Source organism: Xiphophorus maculatus, chromosome 7, assembly GCF_002775205.1.
Source record: "Xiphophorus maculatus strain JP 163 A chromosome 7, X_maculatus-5.0-male, whole genome shotgun sequence".
NCBI lineage: Eukaryota > Metazoa > Chordata > Actinopteri > Cyprinodontiformes > Poeciliidae > Xiphophorus > Xiphophorus maculatus.
The window spans coordinates 7,763,743-7,779,749 of NC_036449.1; the positions used below are offsets into that span (position 1 = coordinate 7,763,743).

Genomic DNA, 16,007 nt, shown 5'->3' on the forward strand with positions numbered 1-16,007 from the left:
ACCCAATGCATCAAGAAAAACTGCCAAGTTGTGTAACATTCCAGTCAGATATTCTAACTTTGAAAACGATGTGGGTGCAGGATTTTGTTTTGGTGGCTGCCATCACTAATTATCAGCATGATGCTTTACGGTCGGTGTTGTTTTGTTTCTTGTCGCCTGCTGTTTCGTCTCTAAGCACAGCTTTCTCCCACCGTCAGAAACACGTTCATATTGGTTTCTTTCTGACACTTGAGTCACTTGTGCTGTAGGTGTGTCTCTGAACCGCAGTCTCATTTGTTTTTGCGTTTACCTTAAGTCCATCTATTCTCTCCTTCAGTTGAGTTTTTTTTCTTTCTTCCAGCCCACCTCCAACTCTGAACAGGAGTAAATCTGAACAAATAAATACACAAGCAGGTGAGAGTATGAACTTGTAAAAAAAAAAAAGATCTGTGAAAAAGTAATGAAAGAACTCCGAGCAGCAACAACTTCCTCTCTGTGGCGGCTCACGAAAGCATTTTACTTTTCTGATTTTAATGAAAATGCTACGTGATAGTTTAAGGTTATTCTGCTGCTATTGCAAAAAACACAAGCCCCACAATGACACAGACAGTTCCGTTTTTTTCCCCCTTTTTGTGACACAGTTTAAATGTTTTCTCTGTATGAATCCAACAAAAACGTAGCCTGTCCTAAAAACATCAGATATTCTCTCCGTATCAAACTGTTGTAAACTGTCCTGTACATCAACACTTTTACTAACTTGATAATCAGTCAGTCAATCTTGATTTAGATAGCCTGTCCCAACATGCACGTAACCAGTGTTTTGAGCAATCGAAAGTCAGCGGCGAAAATGTTGAAGATAGCAGACATTATTGTCACGGTCTGTCAGAATTTAAGTTTAGTTTAGTCATTTTTATAAATAATTGAAAAATAAGTTAAAGTCAAAACTAAGAATTAGAATAAAAAGAAGAATAATACAGGTTTAAGTTTCCTGCCCCAAGATCTGTTTAGATTTTTTGCATTTCAAAATTAACCAGTTTTGCAGATAAACAGGTATCAAACCAAGTTGTAAAGTCAAAGTTTTATTGGTTTTCCATTTGAAAGAAATTGCAAATATTTGCATGGTTTAGACTTTAATACATCTTCATCTACACCCCCTGGTTAACAACAGTCAGCCTCCAAAAACAGAACTACTTTAGTTTTGACAACATCAGATACATAAACTACATATTAGGAAATCAGTTTGTGATATTAATGCAATATTTGATATTGTCTGTAAACTTTATCATCTGATTTAGACTGCAGAATGACTCCGTTTTACTGACTGAATTTACTTTGTGTAAATTCAGTCAGTTGTGTCAAGCCACCTTAGTTTTTATGTCAGTGTCTTTGTGTCCTGCAGTTTTTACCTAAATGCAGAAATCCTTCCAGCTAGAGCAGCGGTGTCAAAGTAATTTTGGTTTTGGGCCAAATCAAGATCATGAATGCTCTTAAAGGGCCGGTTGTGACAGAATGTATTGATAAAACCTGATCACAAACAGTTAAAATATTAATGAATTACTAAAATTAAATAATATAATTGAACATCTTTTCAGCTGCACTGTGCAGAATCTCTGTCTGCACTTATGAAGATTCTCTCATCTTAGCATGCAGGATAATTGAAGTGATTGAAGACAGTCTCTTCTGTTTCTGGATGAATTAAGGTTATATTTATTTTTGACCACTGTGGGACAGTCACCCACCGTGTTATGGAGTATTAATCTTCATATGTTTGTGTTTGCTCACTGACAGAGTTAGTGACTTGACACAATGATACACTGCAAAGTTTAAACCCTTCGTAAACCAAATATACACACACTATATAAAATAAGATACTTAAAAAGCAACTCTTCATAGACTCAACAAGGTGTGATATTTCCTAAAATACACTTCCATCCCGCACGCTCAAATCTGCAAATATTTTGTTACCAGTTTTTTGCAGCAAGAAAACTGCAAAATGAGTGAGAAAGCAGCTTCTGACTGCTTGTTGCTGATTTTTTTTTTGCCTTCTGTGCTTCTTCAACTCCCTCCAGCTGATCCAAAGAGTCAACAGGTCAACCACTACTGCTTGTTCCTATTTACAGGAGGTACCTTGTCCAAACTCCCTCCTCAGCAGAGATGATGGAGTACGTCCCAGCGCACCAAAAGAGGAAATAAATCCATCTGTTATTGTGGCTGTCTTTGTTGGATTTGGATGTTCCCCTGGGACAGAGCGAGCTAACGTCCGCTGAAGGCCGAGGACGCCGACGTTTTCTCACGCCGACAATATTACACTAAAGCGAGCTTTGTTGGATATGCATATCTGTGATTTTTTTTCCGCCTTTGCTATGAACAAAGCTCAAGGACGGGGGCGACTTTAGGTGGAAAGTGGAAAATCAAAATGAAAAAGGAGGCCAGAGGGTAGACATTAAGCTGACCCGCTGTGATATTGCTTCCCTTGTTTAGCATCAATCTTCTGTCTTGCCCTGAGCCTGATGAGTCGTAGCTGATTTCATTCACACCCTTCATTAGTTTCCGTGCTGCAGTCGGGCCGCAGATTTAATTATTGATGGAGCCTTTGTCAGAACGGAGGGATAATCAGTGAGTGAGCTCCAGAACTGCGGGTGCGAGGGCCACTCGTCACTCTGTAATGCATCGCAGTTTGGCCAAGCAGCTGGGAAAGAATAACTTTTATTTGCATGTGCAGAAATAACACCTTTAAAAGAGGAATCAAAAGTTGTACATAGTTGTAAATGCTATTATTAGAATAGCATAAACCACAAGTCTTTTGCCTACATATCTCTGCATTCTTTGCACTTCTATTGAAGTATTTGACCATCCTCTTTTGCAAAATGGCTAAAAATTGATGGGTAGCTCTTGTACATCAATTTTTCAAGTGTTGAATTTCTGGCTGGACTTGGGCTGGGTCATTCACTCATGAATATGCTCTTATCTGAAGCATTCCTACAGCTGTGTCTGTATTGGGAGTCATTGTTCCGATGGAGGGTGAACCTCAGGTCTTTTGCAACCTCCAGAAATAAATTGAATCTGCTTTGTTTTAAGATGGGGATGTCAAAGGGATGGCGTTTTCGGGATGATCTACAGTGCTAGTTTTCTGCCACAGTCGTTTTCATGTAGGGTACGGTATACAGTACGGTATATACGGTACGGTATATAAGTTTGGACACACAGTTGTGTCCAAACTTTTGGTCTGTACTGTATGTTAAAAGAAGAAGAAAGTAATCTTCACCTATCCTGACTTGGCAGATTAGGAGATCTGGGAGGTTTGCTGTTGTGCCATACTAACTTTGTTTTTAGTTGTGGATCAATTAGACCTCCATAAGATCTTCAAAGTGTCGGATATTGTTTTATAACTTAACCGTACCTGAATGTTATCTGCTAAGGGTGACATTCTCTCTGGATCTCTCAAAGCCTGAATGTAGCTCAGTTTATCTAAGACACCTCTTAGATAATAGTTTATTTTAAATACCTTCTTACTATAAACACTTAATTAATACTGATAATAAGTCATTTTAAATCTTCTTCACTCAGTCTTGCCATCACCATGGTCATAAAGTGGTTTAGTGGTTCTGATGGTGGATTTAGAGACTGAAAAAGATCTGATTTCTGTGAGTCCTACCACCCAGTTACTGATAAAACCTGACTGCCATCACGCAGTTCCACTTGCCAGCCTCTTTAACTCTTCTGATTTCACAGAAGTAGCTGGTAAACAATTATTGATACGCAGTATGCAGAATTTAATTGTCCATTTTGACAATATATCTGCCAGACACTTAACATAATTTTCACTTGTATAAATAGATGCATATCAGTAGATATACTTTGGTTTTTGTGCAGTAGCTGTGCTGTGAGCCTCCATATCACTGTTGTGTTCGGCACCTATAGTTTTTTGTTTTATTCTTTCTTCCTTGCAGTGAAAGAGAAACATTTCTTACCATCATCCAGCTAGATCTACTAAAACAGATTTGCGTATTACACATTTGTCTTCATGGTGTTTTTGAAACTCAATGTCAGTTTGGATCAATGCAAGTCATTCAGCAGATTTCATGACCGAACGTCTTTTGGCACAGTTAATCTCACCTCCTGCTGCCGGCTGTTTGCTGGTCTCTGCATCTGAATGTGCTTCTTAACCACATGAACAATTTGTCAAAGAAGAAGAAAGAAGAAAAAGACAGAAAGTCTCCAGTTTTTTTTCTGAATATTGCTGCACTTTCCTCCACGTCGGTGGCAGTAAGTGAATGAACATCATGTGCCGCTGCTCCGACTCAGCCTCTTGCTGCATTCTGTTCGACTCGGAGAGGTTTCTGTGGATGAGCTCATGGCAGATAAGTGTGTGTGTGTGTGTGTGTTGTTGTGTGGAAGTGGTTGCGAGTGGACATGTTGGACTGAGAGTGAAACACAAAGGAGAGAGTGTGGGTGTGATCAGTGTGTGGAGACAATGAGACAAAACGGTTTAAAGTCATGTTTCATTCAGCCAACGGTTTCTGGAAACTCAACATTGTTTGTTTTTTGTTGGGGGTTTTTCTGTTTGTTTTTTTAACCGATGGAGTTTAAATCTATAAATCTGGATTTCCTTTCACGTTTCAATAAGCATGCAAAATCAAACAGATATCAGCAGGTGATGATGTCTAGCTTACATGTGCTATGCAAGCTGCCATGTTTTAGCTGTTGCACTGTAATGAAGGTCTTCATTACTGAGATGAGAACACTTAAAAGGGTGTGTTGAATAAGAGACAGATGCAGATTAAAGCATTTTATTGTTTGTGTGTTTTTGTGCAGTGGCATCTCAGCTGGAACTGATGGTGTCCTGTTAAAATAAAACAAACAAATGGATGGATGGGTCTTGTAACTGTTTGAAATGCACTGAAATGTTTGTGTAGATGTGGCTTACCTCTGTCTCTTCCTCTGCAGGGTGTTCAGGCTAAAAGATTCCCCAGGGGCCTGAGCACCTTATAAAGGTTCCGGAGGAGACCAATGCAAATGGAAGAGGGGGAGTGATAGAACTGTGCAGTTTAGAAATTTAATGATTGGATTTATATTTATATAAAGGTAGTTTTAGAAATGAAATGGCTGCTTAAAAATGAAGAGTGTTTAATATTATCCTGAAGATTTGGTTGTTTTGTCAAGATTGTTTGTGTACATGTATTTTGTCTTACCCTGTTTCTTGGTGGGTTTGTTAATTGGAGCAGCCAGGAACTATAAAAACCTGTATGTTGGCCACATTGCAGGTTGGTAGGTGTGGTTGCTGCTGAGACCCATGGCTGTTGTAAGCAGGATTGTCTAAATGTTAAATGTTGGAGAATAAACACCTGGTTGGTCTGCACTATTTCTCTGCCTCAAGACTCCTCTGTAAACCAGCTGCTAAGGGCCATTCTAACATGCACCTTAAAAAGTTTTTTATTAATTCATTAATTCCTTTTATGTTATCCCATAAAGATGATGAAACGCAGAACGGAATCCGACCGCCCACCTCATCTCTTGGGTTGTCAGGTAATGGTGTGGAAGCAGATTTGCATAATCTCACTGGCCTGACAACCCTGAAAAATAAGACCTTTAATTTTAGTTTATTTATTCAGCAGGGAAGCAAGACACTGCTGATACATTTTCTTCCTTAAACCGAAGCTCAGTTAGCTCCGGTGCTCAGTTAGCTCCGCCCTGACGAATTGCTCTTAAATGTACACCTTGAATCCGAATATTAAAGAACCATTAAGTTGCAATCGATTCATTCTGCTTCGAGTTGCAGGCTGGTCATTGTTGTGTGCATGCAAACAAGGAACTGGACTGATTTCGTCTGTATAATCAAACCCAATACGTTTGTTCCCAGATATTTTTAGCACAGGTTGTACTGCGGATGTCTAGAAAAAAAAAAGACTCAGTCCAGTCGCTACATAAACTCTGCAGCTATATGGACTGAACTTATATAGCGCTTTTCCAGTCATTTTGACCACTCAAAGTGCTTTACACTAGAGTCATATTCACCCAGTCGCACTTACAAACACACCCATTTATACACCAATACGCAGATCGGTAGGCAATTTGGAGTTAAGTCTTCACTTGCCCAGAGGCACATTGACATGTGGCAGGAGGAAGCTTTAATCGAACCTACAACCTTCCGATCGCAAGACGACTACGCTACCAAAGAGCCACAGTCGCCCACATTTTAGACGTCGTTGCTCACATCTGTGGTGGCTGATTTAGATATTGCACCGTCTTGCGTTCTGCTGGAAACATATAATAGATATGGAACATCACCAGCGGTTTCCTGAGTGGCTCAGACCTGTGAACGCTGACTGTTCACTCTGTTGCTGCGTTGGTGGATAAGTGTTGCTCTTCTGACCCACCCGGGCAACGATTGCTGCCAGACTCACCCGCAATGTCAAGTGGTGAGTGTCTGTGTTTATGCCGGGTGTGGGCTGTCATCTGAAATGGCCGACTGCGTTTAGAATCATGAGAAAACAGAGAATGTGGGTTTGTGCTAGTCTGAACACCTTATGCAATTTTTTGCGGATAAGCTTATCAGTGAGGAAGAAATCTTTTTCTCGTGTAAAATGGTAAATACAGTCGTCTGAAGCACATCCCACGTTCTAATTTTACACCGTCAGCTCCAACACAAATCCGTCTCGACTTCTAACAAGTGTCACACAGCTCCAGTTCGAACAGCCATTAATTCCCACGACACACTTATTGCCAATATTCATGGATCCTAATTAGTTGTCACGCGTGATGTTAGCGGTGTGTCGGCGAGAGGCGATCCTTATCAACGCAAGCGTCACATTCCAGGAGCGAGTCAGGTTTGCGTTTTACCGCTGCTAGCAGCAGATTCCTCACTTCATTAGCATCTCCAGCTCCATCATTTGCCCCGTTTCTCTCTCCACATCTCATAAAAATAGAATTCATTTCCGAGCCCAGAGACCATCTTTCTGCCGTAAAAGTGATGAATCCTCGATCATGGTGCTAATTGTGTTATCTGCTATTTTATTTGCCCATAAAAATCTTTTTTTTTTTTAAATTCTCTAGCTCCCTCCGTCCCACACGTCCTGCTTCCTTTAGGGAAAGTTGCCAGAGGGCAAGATATTTTTACCATGTCTAACGAGAGGTGAAATGGGGAGAAATGGGGTGTCAAGTTTGGGTTTGGCGAAGGGAACTGATGGCGGGGGTTGCAGATTGACAATGGCCTTGCTAAATGATGAAAATGAACCCTAGCTTGCTTCTGAAACGTCAGGTACGAATAACGAAGCCTCTCTGGCCTGAAAATAAAACATTGCACTAATTCATTTGAGCGGGTAGATCTTGAATTACAATATTTGTTATCTATGTCACATTTGTCGACTTTTATTTTATTTCTCAAATATTGGAGGTTAGCAGTGTAAAAGCACATTTATATATTGGAAAAAGAATATTTAAACCTTTGACGTATTAACACATTTTTCACATGTTTTGAAAAACAAAGAAACAAAGAGGAGCTTGAAACAGTGAAGTGGAGAAAATTAATACCAAGATTTCTCGCTTTACTGAAAAAACACCTCATCTCCACAGCATGATGCTACCACTGCCATGTCTCACATCATTATGTTCAATCCATAGTTTGCGTTTTTCACTACACAGCATTTTGCAAAATTGTCAGTTTTACTCTCTTCTCATCAGAGCTTCTTCTCTGGTGTACCCCTGCTGGTGGCAAACTGAAGATGGCGTCCGTTTCTTTAAATTAAATTACAACCTTAACTTCCAGACACAAAGTAGTCCATATCACTTAAAAATCAGAACGAAAACAAAAAGAGGACAAACACATCCATCATAAAGCATATAAACAGTTATTCCAATCCTTATAAAACCTCGAGGTACAGTACATATTGTGTCACTATATGTTCCAGTTGACAGAAGTCTAACTTTTAAGTGGTCTGACGCATCGAAACGGTGCATAAATTTATACATGAACAAGGCGTGAAAAGACGGGACGTCGCTCACGACTAACGTTTGACTTGCAGGTGTCCGTCTCAGCAGCCTGAGCGCTGCATCCTGATTGGGCACTTGCAGCGTCTTCATTATTCTTCAGTACAGCTTCACTGTAGTTACACTAGTAAGCTATAAAGAGAAGTGCAGCAGGCTTGAAAAAGGGACATGTTGGCATCATGTTAAATTTATGTGTCAGTGCCAAAATATTAGCTTGCGTCATCACAAAGATCACTCCTTTCTAATATGACCTAAATATTTCACCTTACTCTCCACGTCCAGAACTTGATTTCCCTGATATCCCTGACTTTTCCGCTTGGTTCCTTGATTTTTGTAAAGCTGCCTTTTTTTTTGTTTTTTGTGCAAATGTTCTCTAACAAACATCTGAGGTCTTCACACAGATTAAATCGCACACATTTGATGACTAAGACAATGCCTTCCTAAGTTACAGTGGATTTTATTTTGAAAGTTCCCCTCATATTTATGCTGCTTTCCATCGGCCCGTCTCGTCAAACCCAGAGGAGTTGCAATGAATTTTATGACTTAACATGACGTAACGTGAAAATATTTAGAAATTGTAGAAATTATGATGCATGTGCACCTAAAAATAAAAAAAGAACTATTAAAAAAACACTTAGAATGTGTGTCAATATTCACAGTTGCAATTATTCAAATGTCATCTCATGGAACGACTTCAGAGATTCTTAAGACACACAAGTCCCGTTTTTTAGTGTTTTTAGCTCAATAAAATGCTGCTATCAATTCATACGGTGGCAAATTGAATGGATAAAAGACGAAGCATTGTGCGGCTGCATAACTTCCCTTCTAATACCCTTAATGAGAAAACTGATAGGAGCTATTCAGAAAATAAATATCCTGTTAAGTATGAATTTCAGGTTGTTTCCAACCAAAGCATGTTTAAACACTTAACAAAAGTGCTGCATGCTATGTGGCACAAGAGCATGGACATCTAATTGACATCAATGCAAATGAAGGGATGCAAATTCTACTCACAAGTTCCCTCTGATTCGTGTGTTCGTTGCACTAAACTTGCATCGATCTATTGTACGCCTCCGATTACTTCATGTAATTAAATCTGACTGTGCGAGATGTATTCAGTGAAGCCAGTGAACGTGGCCTTTTATGTAGTTGAAGGAAAACATGCAGGATACATCACACACAAGCAGACCGCTGTTAGTTCAACAACAAAAGCATGCAGATCAACAAAAACAGGCGACAGAAACAAACCAGAGTGAAGGAATGCAAGAAAACAGATGAAAAATCTCTACCGACTTGACAGGGGGATCAGATACATAAAGTTGTTTTTTTTTTATCCTGAATAATCCCATCTTTTTTTGCTCATTTTATGTGCGGTTATTAAAACTAAAAGAACCAGCAAATCATCCCCACTCCTTAAGCTCCGTCACAGTTATCAAAACTCCAGCAGGTTTTATTTCGATTTCATGTCACGGACCAAACGTGTGGCGTTCATTTCTGTTCCTCCACTTAATATTTCATACAACAGTTCTGTGCTCCACTTCTTCTAGAGAGAGAGAGTGAGTCTCCAGCAGCTTTTCACAGCCAGACGCCTAAATTATTAGCCGGTCTGAAAATTAGCCGAAGCTCAAGGAAGTATCTGAGAACTTGCATACCAAAGCAACTATCTCTGTTTGTTGTGCCTTAAAGCACCTGCGCTGATTTTTTTTTCTTCTAATTTGCACCTTCGTGAAAACTATTCTTTGTGAGATTTCAGTTCACTCGCCTGTTTATCCTGCATCAGTATCAAATGTGTTTCTTTTCCAAGTTGCTAGTGTTTGTTTGTGCCATTTTTAGCCGAAGCATGCTGTGCTGTGTCAGCGTTTATAATTAAATCTCTCTAGTGCGATTAATTGGAAAATTGCTCATTTGGACTCTTGTGTTAAAATAGCATTGTGATTTCCTTCCCCTTATTTTTTTCTTATTTAATCTGTTTATAATTAATAACATATGAAGAGATTTGTCTTTGAGGGTTTTTTTTAACCTGATTTTTAAATCAACGCAATGCAAATTTATGCAGAACCGATCTGTTTCCTCCCTGCTTCACAAATGACAGAAAATAAACGAGAGCCCCGACAAAAACACGGACTCCAGAGCCTCGCTGCGATTCATTCAGCTGGCGGCCAGCGGGCCATTCACGCTTTTTTTGGAGCGGGAGGGAAGGAATTCGAGGCAGAGCCTGGTACTCTCCCAGGCTGTGTGTGTGTGTGTGAGAGAGAGTGTGTGTGGCTTTGTTCCAAAGCGACGTGAAGAAAGAAGAAATGAATTAAGAGAGGAGCGACGGGGAGGAGGGTGGCGGTTTTTGGTGAAGGTCAGTGGGTTAAGCCGACGGGGATTCTTGTAGACGGGGCCCCGCAGAAAGAGATGGTAACGCTCCAAGCTGTGAATCACCGGAAAGGCATCCGTCTCCTTGTGTGTGTGTGTGTGTGTGTGTGTGTGTTTACGATGACGTCATTCCATTAGTCCCCTTGGCTGACAGGCGCTGACAGACGGAGGTTGTGGAGGAGCAGTGTTTTCATTTCAGCCGGCAGATTGATGCACTGCAGCGGAGGAGGAGGGCGAGGGGGCTCGGGGGGCGGAGCCGCGCTCTGATTGGCAGGTGCCACGCTGTTCGCTGAGCTCTGGGTGGAAACTGGATTAGAGGTTGTTGTTGATGGTCTGCGCACTGTTCAGCAGCCGCAGCGACGTGAACAGAACATGGAGCTCCCGCACACCCGGTCAGACACTCGTGCCGTTTCTTCTCGTCTTCCTGTTTGGTATCATTTTAACCCGAGTCCATCATGTTACGCAGCCGGTTGCCTCCTGCACTTCAGCCTGGAGGGGGTTAACTGAAGGGATCTGCTGGGGGAGATGAGCTTTGACCGTCAGCATGGGTCAGAGCCCACCGTTCTAATGGCTGCAGGAGCCAGATGTAGCTTCACCACACTAATGGCTTTGTCTCAGTCGCACCTCTAACCTACACTCTTAACGATGGTGACAAAAGTTTCACTTGTTTTTTTTTTTTTATTCATCCTAATATATTCAAGCACAGCCGAAACGCCTTCCGTCTGTGTTTTCTGCTTTTCCGCCAATTCTTCGTCTCCTCAGGCTTGCAGCGAGATAAAAAGTGTTTTTGGAGAATGAAATGTGAAGCAGGCCTTCAGATAACACACACCGCTCACACTGAGACTGATAACATCTGAGCGAATGGTGATACTTGGTTTAGAGCAGGGTGGCCCCACTCCCCAAGCGCCATTTCGAAGTGATTTTGTGTGACCCTCGAGTAAAATACAAAAATGGCTCCTGTCTCTTCTCTGGGCCTTTTCCCCTTCGCAAAGAAACTTTCCATAGAATCTGATCTGTTTCTTACTAATTTTGCTGCTTGTGGGATCAATGTTGGCGCGCAAGATGGAGCCAAGAGAATCCGGTTAAAGGATTTTCAAAATAAAAGATCCTCAAGACTCAAATAATACATAAAACGGAAATATTTAATTATTTCTTGTGCGGACCAATTGGTACCGGGAGGCGCAAGAAATAATTAAATATTTCCGGGGGTTAGGGACTGCTGCTCTAGAGGGCCACGTAAAAAGCTATGGCGGGCCAGGTTTGGCCCACAGGCCTCGAGTTTGACACATGTGCTCTAGAGCAAACCTTCGTAGTAAACTCAGCTAAATAACGTAATTGTTTCTGAAGAAAGACAAAAAACATCCAAAGATATTACAAACATTAGTTTTGAAACTGTGGTGTTTCTGTTTCAGACAACCTCTTGTATTCATGTTTCTATGTTTTGGATTGGAAGCAAAAAAACGTTCCCAGAAGTTCCTGCTTGATAGCGAATCTTTAGCCTTTTTCTAAAACCGTCAGGAATTGCATTTAAAATATGAAATTACAATCCTTACAACAAAATGTCAGCGAGAATATGCTTAATACCAAGATGACCGGATATTCCCAGGTCCTGGACGTATTCGACTAGCTCATTAGTTTGGGATCTGCGGCATTCAGTTTGATATTTTTACTCATTAGCAACAATTTATGCAGATGCTAATCACCTTAAATTTAATCATTTCCCCGGCTGCAAGGAGGGTTGATAAATTCCTTGGACTGAGACACAAAAGAGACCAATGTGACCTGTTCATGTGCTCCGCAAATTAAAAACGGAACATTTCATGCCCAGAAGAAGATTTTGTTCCAAAAGCAGAGGTTCTGACAATCTGGCTGCACCGATTTAGGCTGTTCTGCTGAGCTTTAATTAAAACCGAAGAAAGAGAGTTAGAGTGATATACCTGCAAAGACACTGCGGGGCGAAAAAAGAAAAGTTAAGTACCTCAAGGCTGCACACACAGAATGTGTTTAGAGAGGAGCTCCAGAGTAAACGAGGTTCATTTATTTGTTTTTTTATTGAAAAGCATTTATTCTGTGCTTGGCGTTGACCCGTCACTGTCAGGCGTCATTAATTTTGAAAATTGTCTTTGACCACCTGGGAGAGTTATCTGCTTAGGTGAGACGTATAGGGAGAAGGAGTTTTGTTGGCAAACCAGGTAACGATGTGTGGAAACCCTGAGAAACTCGAAATGCATAAACCTTTTATTGTTATAAGGCATAATCTCACACAGAAAAATGTAGAAAAATACAACTTTTAGTTTGAGAAGAGACAGGAGCTCATACCACATTGTCACAACATAGTGACAATTTTAACAAATATTTAAATAACATATTTTATTTTTGTACAAGTCACTCACCCCAGCTTTAATGGCCAGCATCTTGCTGTCTCCGTGGATTCTACATTTGACTCTGAGGTCCAGTTCTGGTCACAATGCTGAACGAGGTGCCGCGTTTGTCTTGGCACCTCATGAACAGGGTGGATGGAGGGGTAAAACAAACTGTTGGAGAAATGAAACAAAGTGTGCCATGTTGGGATGACCAAGTCTCCATAACAACCTTCAATATTCACCTAAATGCCAACTGGCTACTTAGGAGCAAAGCCAGTAAAAAGCTACGTGATGGGCGTGCCATGGTGGCGTCGGGGTTAGCGCGACCCATGTTTGGAGTACTTGAGTCCTCGACGTGGCTGTCGCGGGTTTGACTCCCGGACCCGACGACGCCTCCCGCATGTCAGCCTACTTTCATTTAAGGTCACAAAAAAAAACCCTGGAGGGGTAAAAAAAAAAACAGTGGAGTTGATTAGCTATGCTAACACTTTGGTTAAATTACACTACGATTTAGCTCTAAACTAATAGTTGTTTCAAACTTTAAATACAAACAGCGAGATAATAGTTGTCATAATAATAGTCGATAAAGCTACACTTTAAAGTTTAAGCTCACCCGTCCTGTCTGGGCCGCTTCTCTGAGGAGACGGGAGAGGACGGGTGAAATGAGGCCAGCGACACACACAATGTGGGCCCTCTGGCACCTCTTCACGCCCAGTTTGGGCCAAACGAGGACCATCTCTCAACCCACTTAACGGGATCCAGCGCAGCTCCTGTGGCCGGCAACCCTGCGTGTTTGCACTGCAGCCGCCGCCGCCTGCATCCATAATTAAGCCAAGCGCCTACTGTAACGATCAACAGGGAAATAATTGGCTCGTCGAGGTTGATGGCGGAAGAGGGCAGAGGAGGTGCTGCAAACTTTTTCCAGATAGAGCAGAAGAAAGGGGGGGGAGAAGAAGGAAGCCATTTACATGCTAAAGCCGTCCTCAGCCCTTCAGCTGCCTCGTTGCGCGCCTCGCCCTCGCCCCTCAAATGGGCTCTTTGCTGGCAAGCCAATCGCAACATGTACACAATAAACAAACAGCGTGGAGGTTAAAGTCTTTTCAGGCGTCGTCTTTAGCCTTCCCGAGGCGCTAGCGAAAGTTGGTCGTTGCGTAACTTTCCGAAGTGCCTCGGGGAAGTCCGCGCGACGCTCCTCGGCCTCTTTGTCACCTCTTTGTCATCTTGTGTTTGTTTCCTAGGCGACAGAGTGGGCACCGGATGAAGAAACCAGGAAGTCGTGTCAGAGCAAAGGCAAAACAGAGGTAACCTCAATCACGCCCCCAATTACGGCGCTCCGTGTCAGCGCGGCTCGGCGTACAGCGGGGCCATTTTTTGATATCTTCTGCCTCGGTGCTTGTTAGTCTCTCGGGAGGTTCCTCGGCAGAGAAGCACTATTTCAAAACCTTCAATCAAAAGTTGTTTTTCTCAACTTTATAGGAGAGAGCACTCAGACGGGAAGGGAAGGGAAATGTCTAAGAAAGTGCCCGTGGGGACATGTTGGGACACTTAGAAAGGACGTCCTTTGTAAAATGCCTGTGAGCAGCTGCTGAGTTCAGTTGCTTCCTTCGCATTGTTTTGTAGGAACTGATTGCAAAATCATATGCATCTCCCACTGAGCCTGTAAGGTGAAGATTGAAACCAGATGCACAAAACTATTTTTTTTTTTGCTCAATTACCTCACTTCTCTGCAGAGAAAGGCCTATAAATCAATGCCTCGCTTTTGTTGGAAAAGAATTTGATTCTTTGTGCCGAAAAACATGCAGTTGACTTCGAGTCTTTGTCGATGCCACAAATACATAATCTGTCATTTTCTTCCAAACTAGCATTCATATTTCTCAACAATGGGCCCACGGGCGAACGCTGCAAACGCCACGTTCCAATTTTGCACCAGGAAACTCGCTCCATTGTTCTCCTTAGTAACACGTCCAATAGCATTCAGCGAACCAATACAGATTTCACCCCGCTGTTACCTTTTGTAGATGTTCATTTTCATCTCTCTTTTTTCTTTTTCTCAGATGGAATGCCAGAATTACATCAGAGTCCTGCTGGTGAACAAGACAGAGGTCATGACCTGCGGGACTAATGCTTTCCAGCCGCTATGCATCAGTAGAGAGGTAGAGTGAGGAAATAACTTTATATGAAGTCAGTGACATCACTTCCTCCTCCCTCCTGTTGGCACTCGGCTTGCTCCTCGGTCTTGTGTTTCTTTTCCAGGTGGGCAACATCAGCAGAGTGGTGGAGCGCGTAAACGGCGTGGCGCGCTGCCCGTACGACCCTCGCCACAACTCCACGGCGGTGGTAACCGAAAGCGGGGAGCTCTACGCCGCCACCGTCATCGACTTCTCGGGTCGCGACCCCGTCATCTACAGGAGCCTGGGCGGCATGCCGCCGCTGCGCACTGCCCAGTACAACTCCAAGTGGCTGAACGGTACAAACTACACAACACTAAGAACAGTACTGTTAAAGTGTCTTGCAAAAGTATTCATATACCTTAAATCCTAAACAGCAAAGCTTTTTTTGTTTGTTTTAACATAAGTCAACTTACATGAACACAAAGATTAAATAAATTAAAATACCATAAAACTAGTACAGAGAGTCACACAAATTCTTGACAATTTTCCACAGTTATTTCTTTTTCCATTTAATCTAAACAGCAAACTTCAGTATTTTATTTGGGTCTAGTATCCTACCTGTGGCAGGAAACAGGTACATTGTTTTTAGCATCTTTTTACAAATATCTGGGAAGTGTGGCATGCATATTTGTTTTTTTCACTCTGACAACCCTAAATGCAAACCAGTTCAACAATGTCTCCTAATTTTGAAAATAGTCTAAACAAACAGCAAGGACATCTCAATAAACTAGAATATTATTGAAAAGTTCATTTTCACTCAATTCTCTTAAATGGAAAAAGGAAACAAAACATCAAAATTGAAATTGCTAGCTGCTCCAGTGGTATTATCTTCGTCAGTATTTCACAGACTTGATGTTTAGTGATTGTCTTTTACACCCCGAGAGAAATGTAATCTCCGCAGAGATATCATCTGATATTTTCTAAAGCCTGCTGGATTCCCCGGTAATCTGCACAAGTTGTTTCAACAAACCTCTGAAAATTCCTGCCGTTCCTTCAAACATTTTCACTGGCCTCTTCGGCGCGGCGGACGAGGCCAAGTCCGCACTTTCGCTTCCAAAACAATTGTGTCTCGTTGTAGCGGAGGCGGACCTGTCCGGTAGGGGTGTTTGCAAAAGGATTAGAGAGACTGTTTTGGTGCAGCGTTGCA

General features: G+C 41.9%; 1 protein-coding gene across 3 annotated transcripts in view; it reads left to right on the top strand.

The window, feature by feature from the left end:
• Positions 1-16,007, top strand: part of sema5b (semaphorin 5B) — a 236,644-nt gene that overhangs the window by 140,469 nt on the left and 80,168 nt on the right. For all 3 annotated transcript variants that reach the window (XM_023336501.1, XM_023336503.1, XM_023336502.1), the window contains 3 exons: positions 13,928-13,990; positions 14,744-14,842; positions 14,943-15,156. In XM_023336501.1, coding sequence (XP_023192269.1) covers positions 13,928-13,990; positions 14,744-14,842; positions 14,943-15,156 — 376 coding nt within the window. The remainder of the gene's footprint in view (positions 1-13,927; positions 13,991-14,743; positions 14,843-14,942; positions 15,157-16,007) is intronic.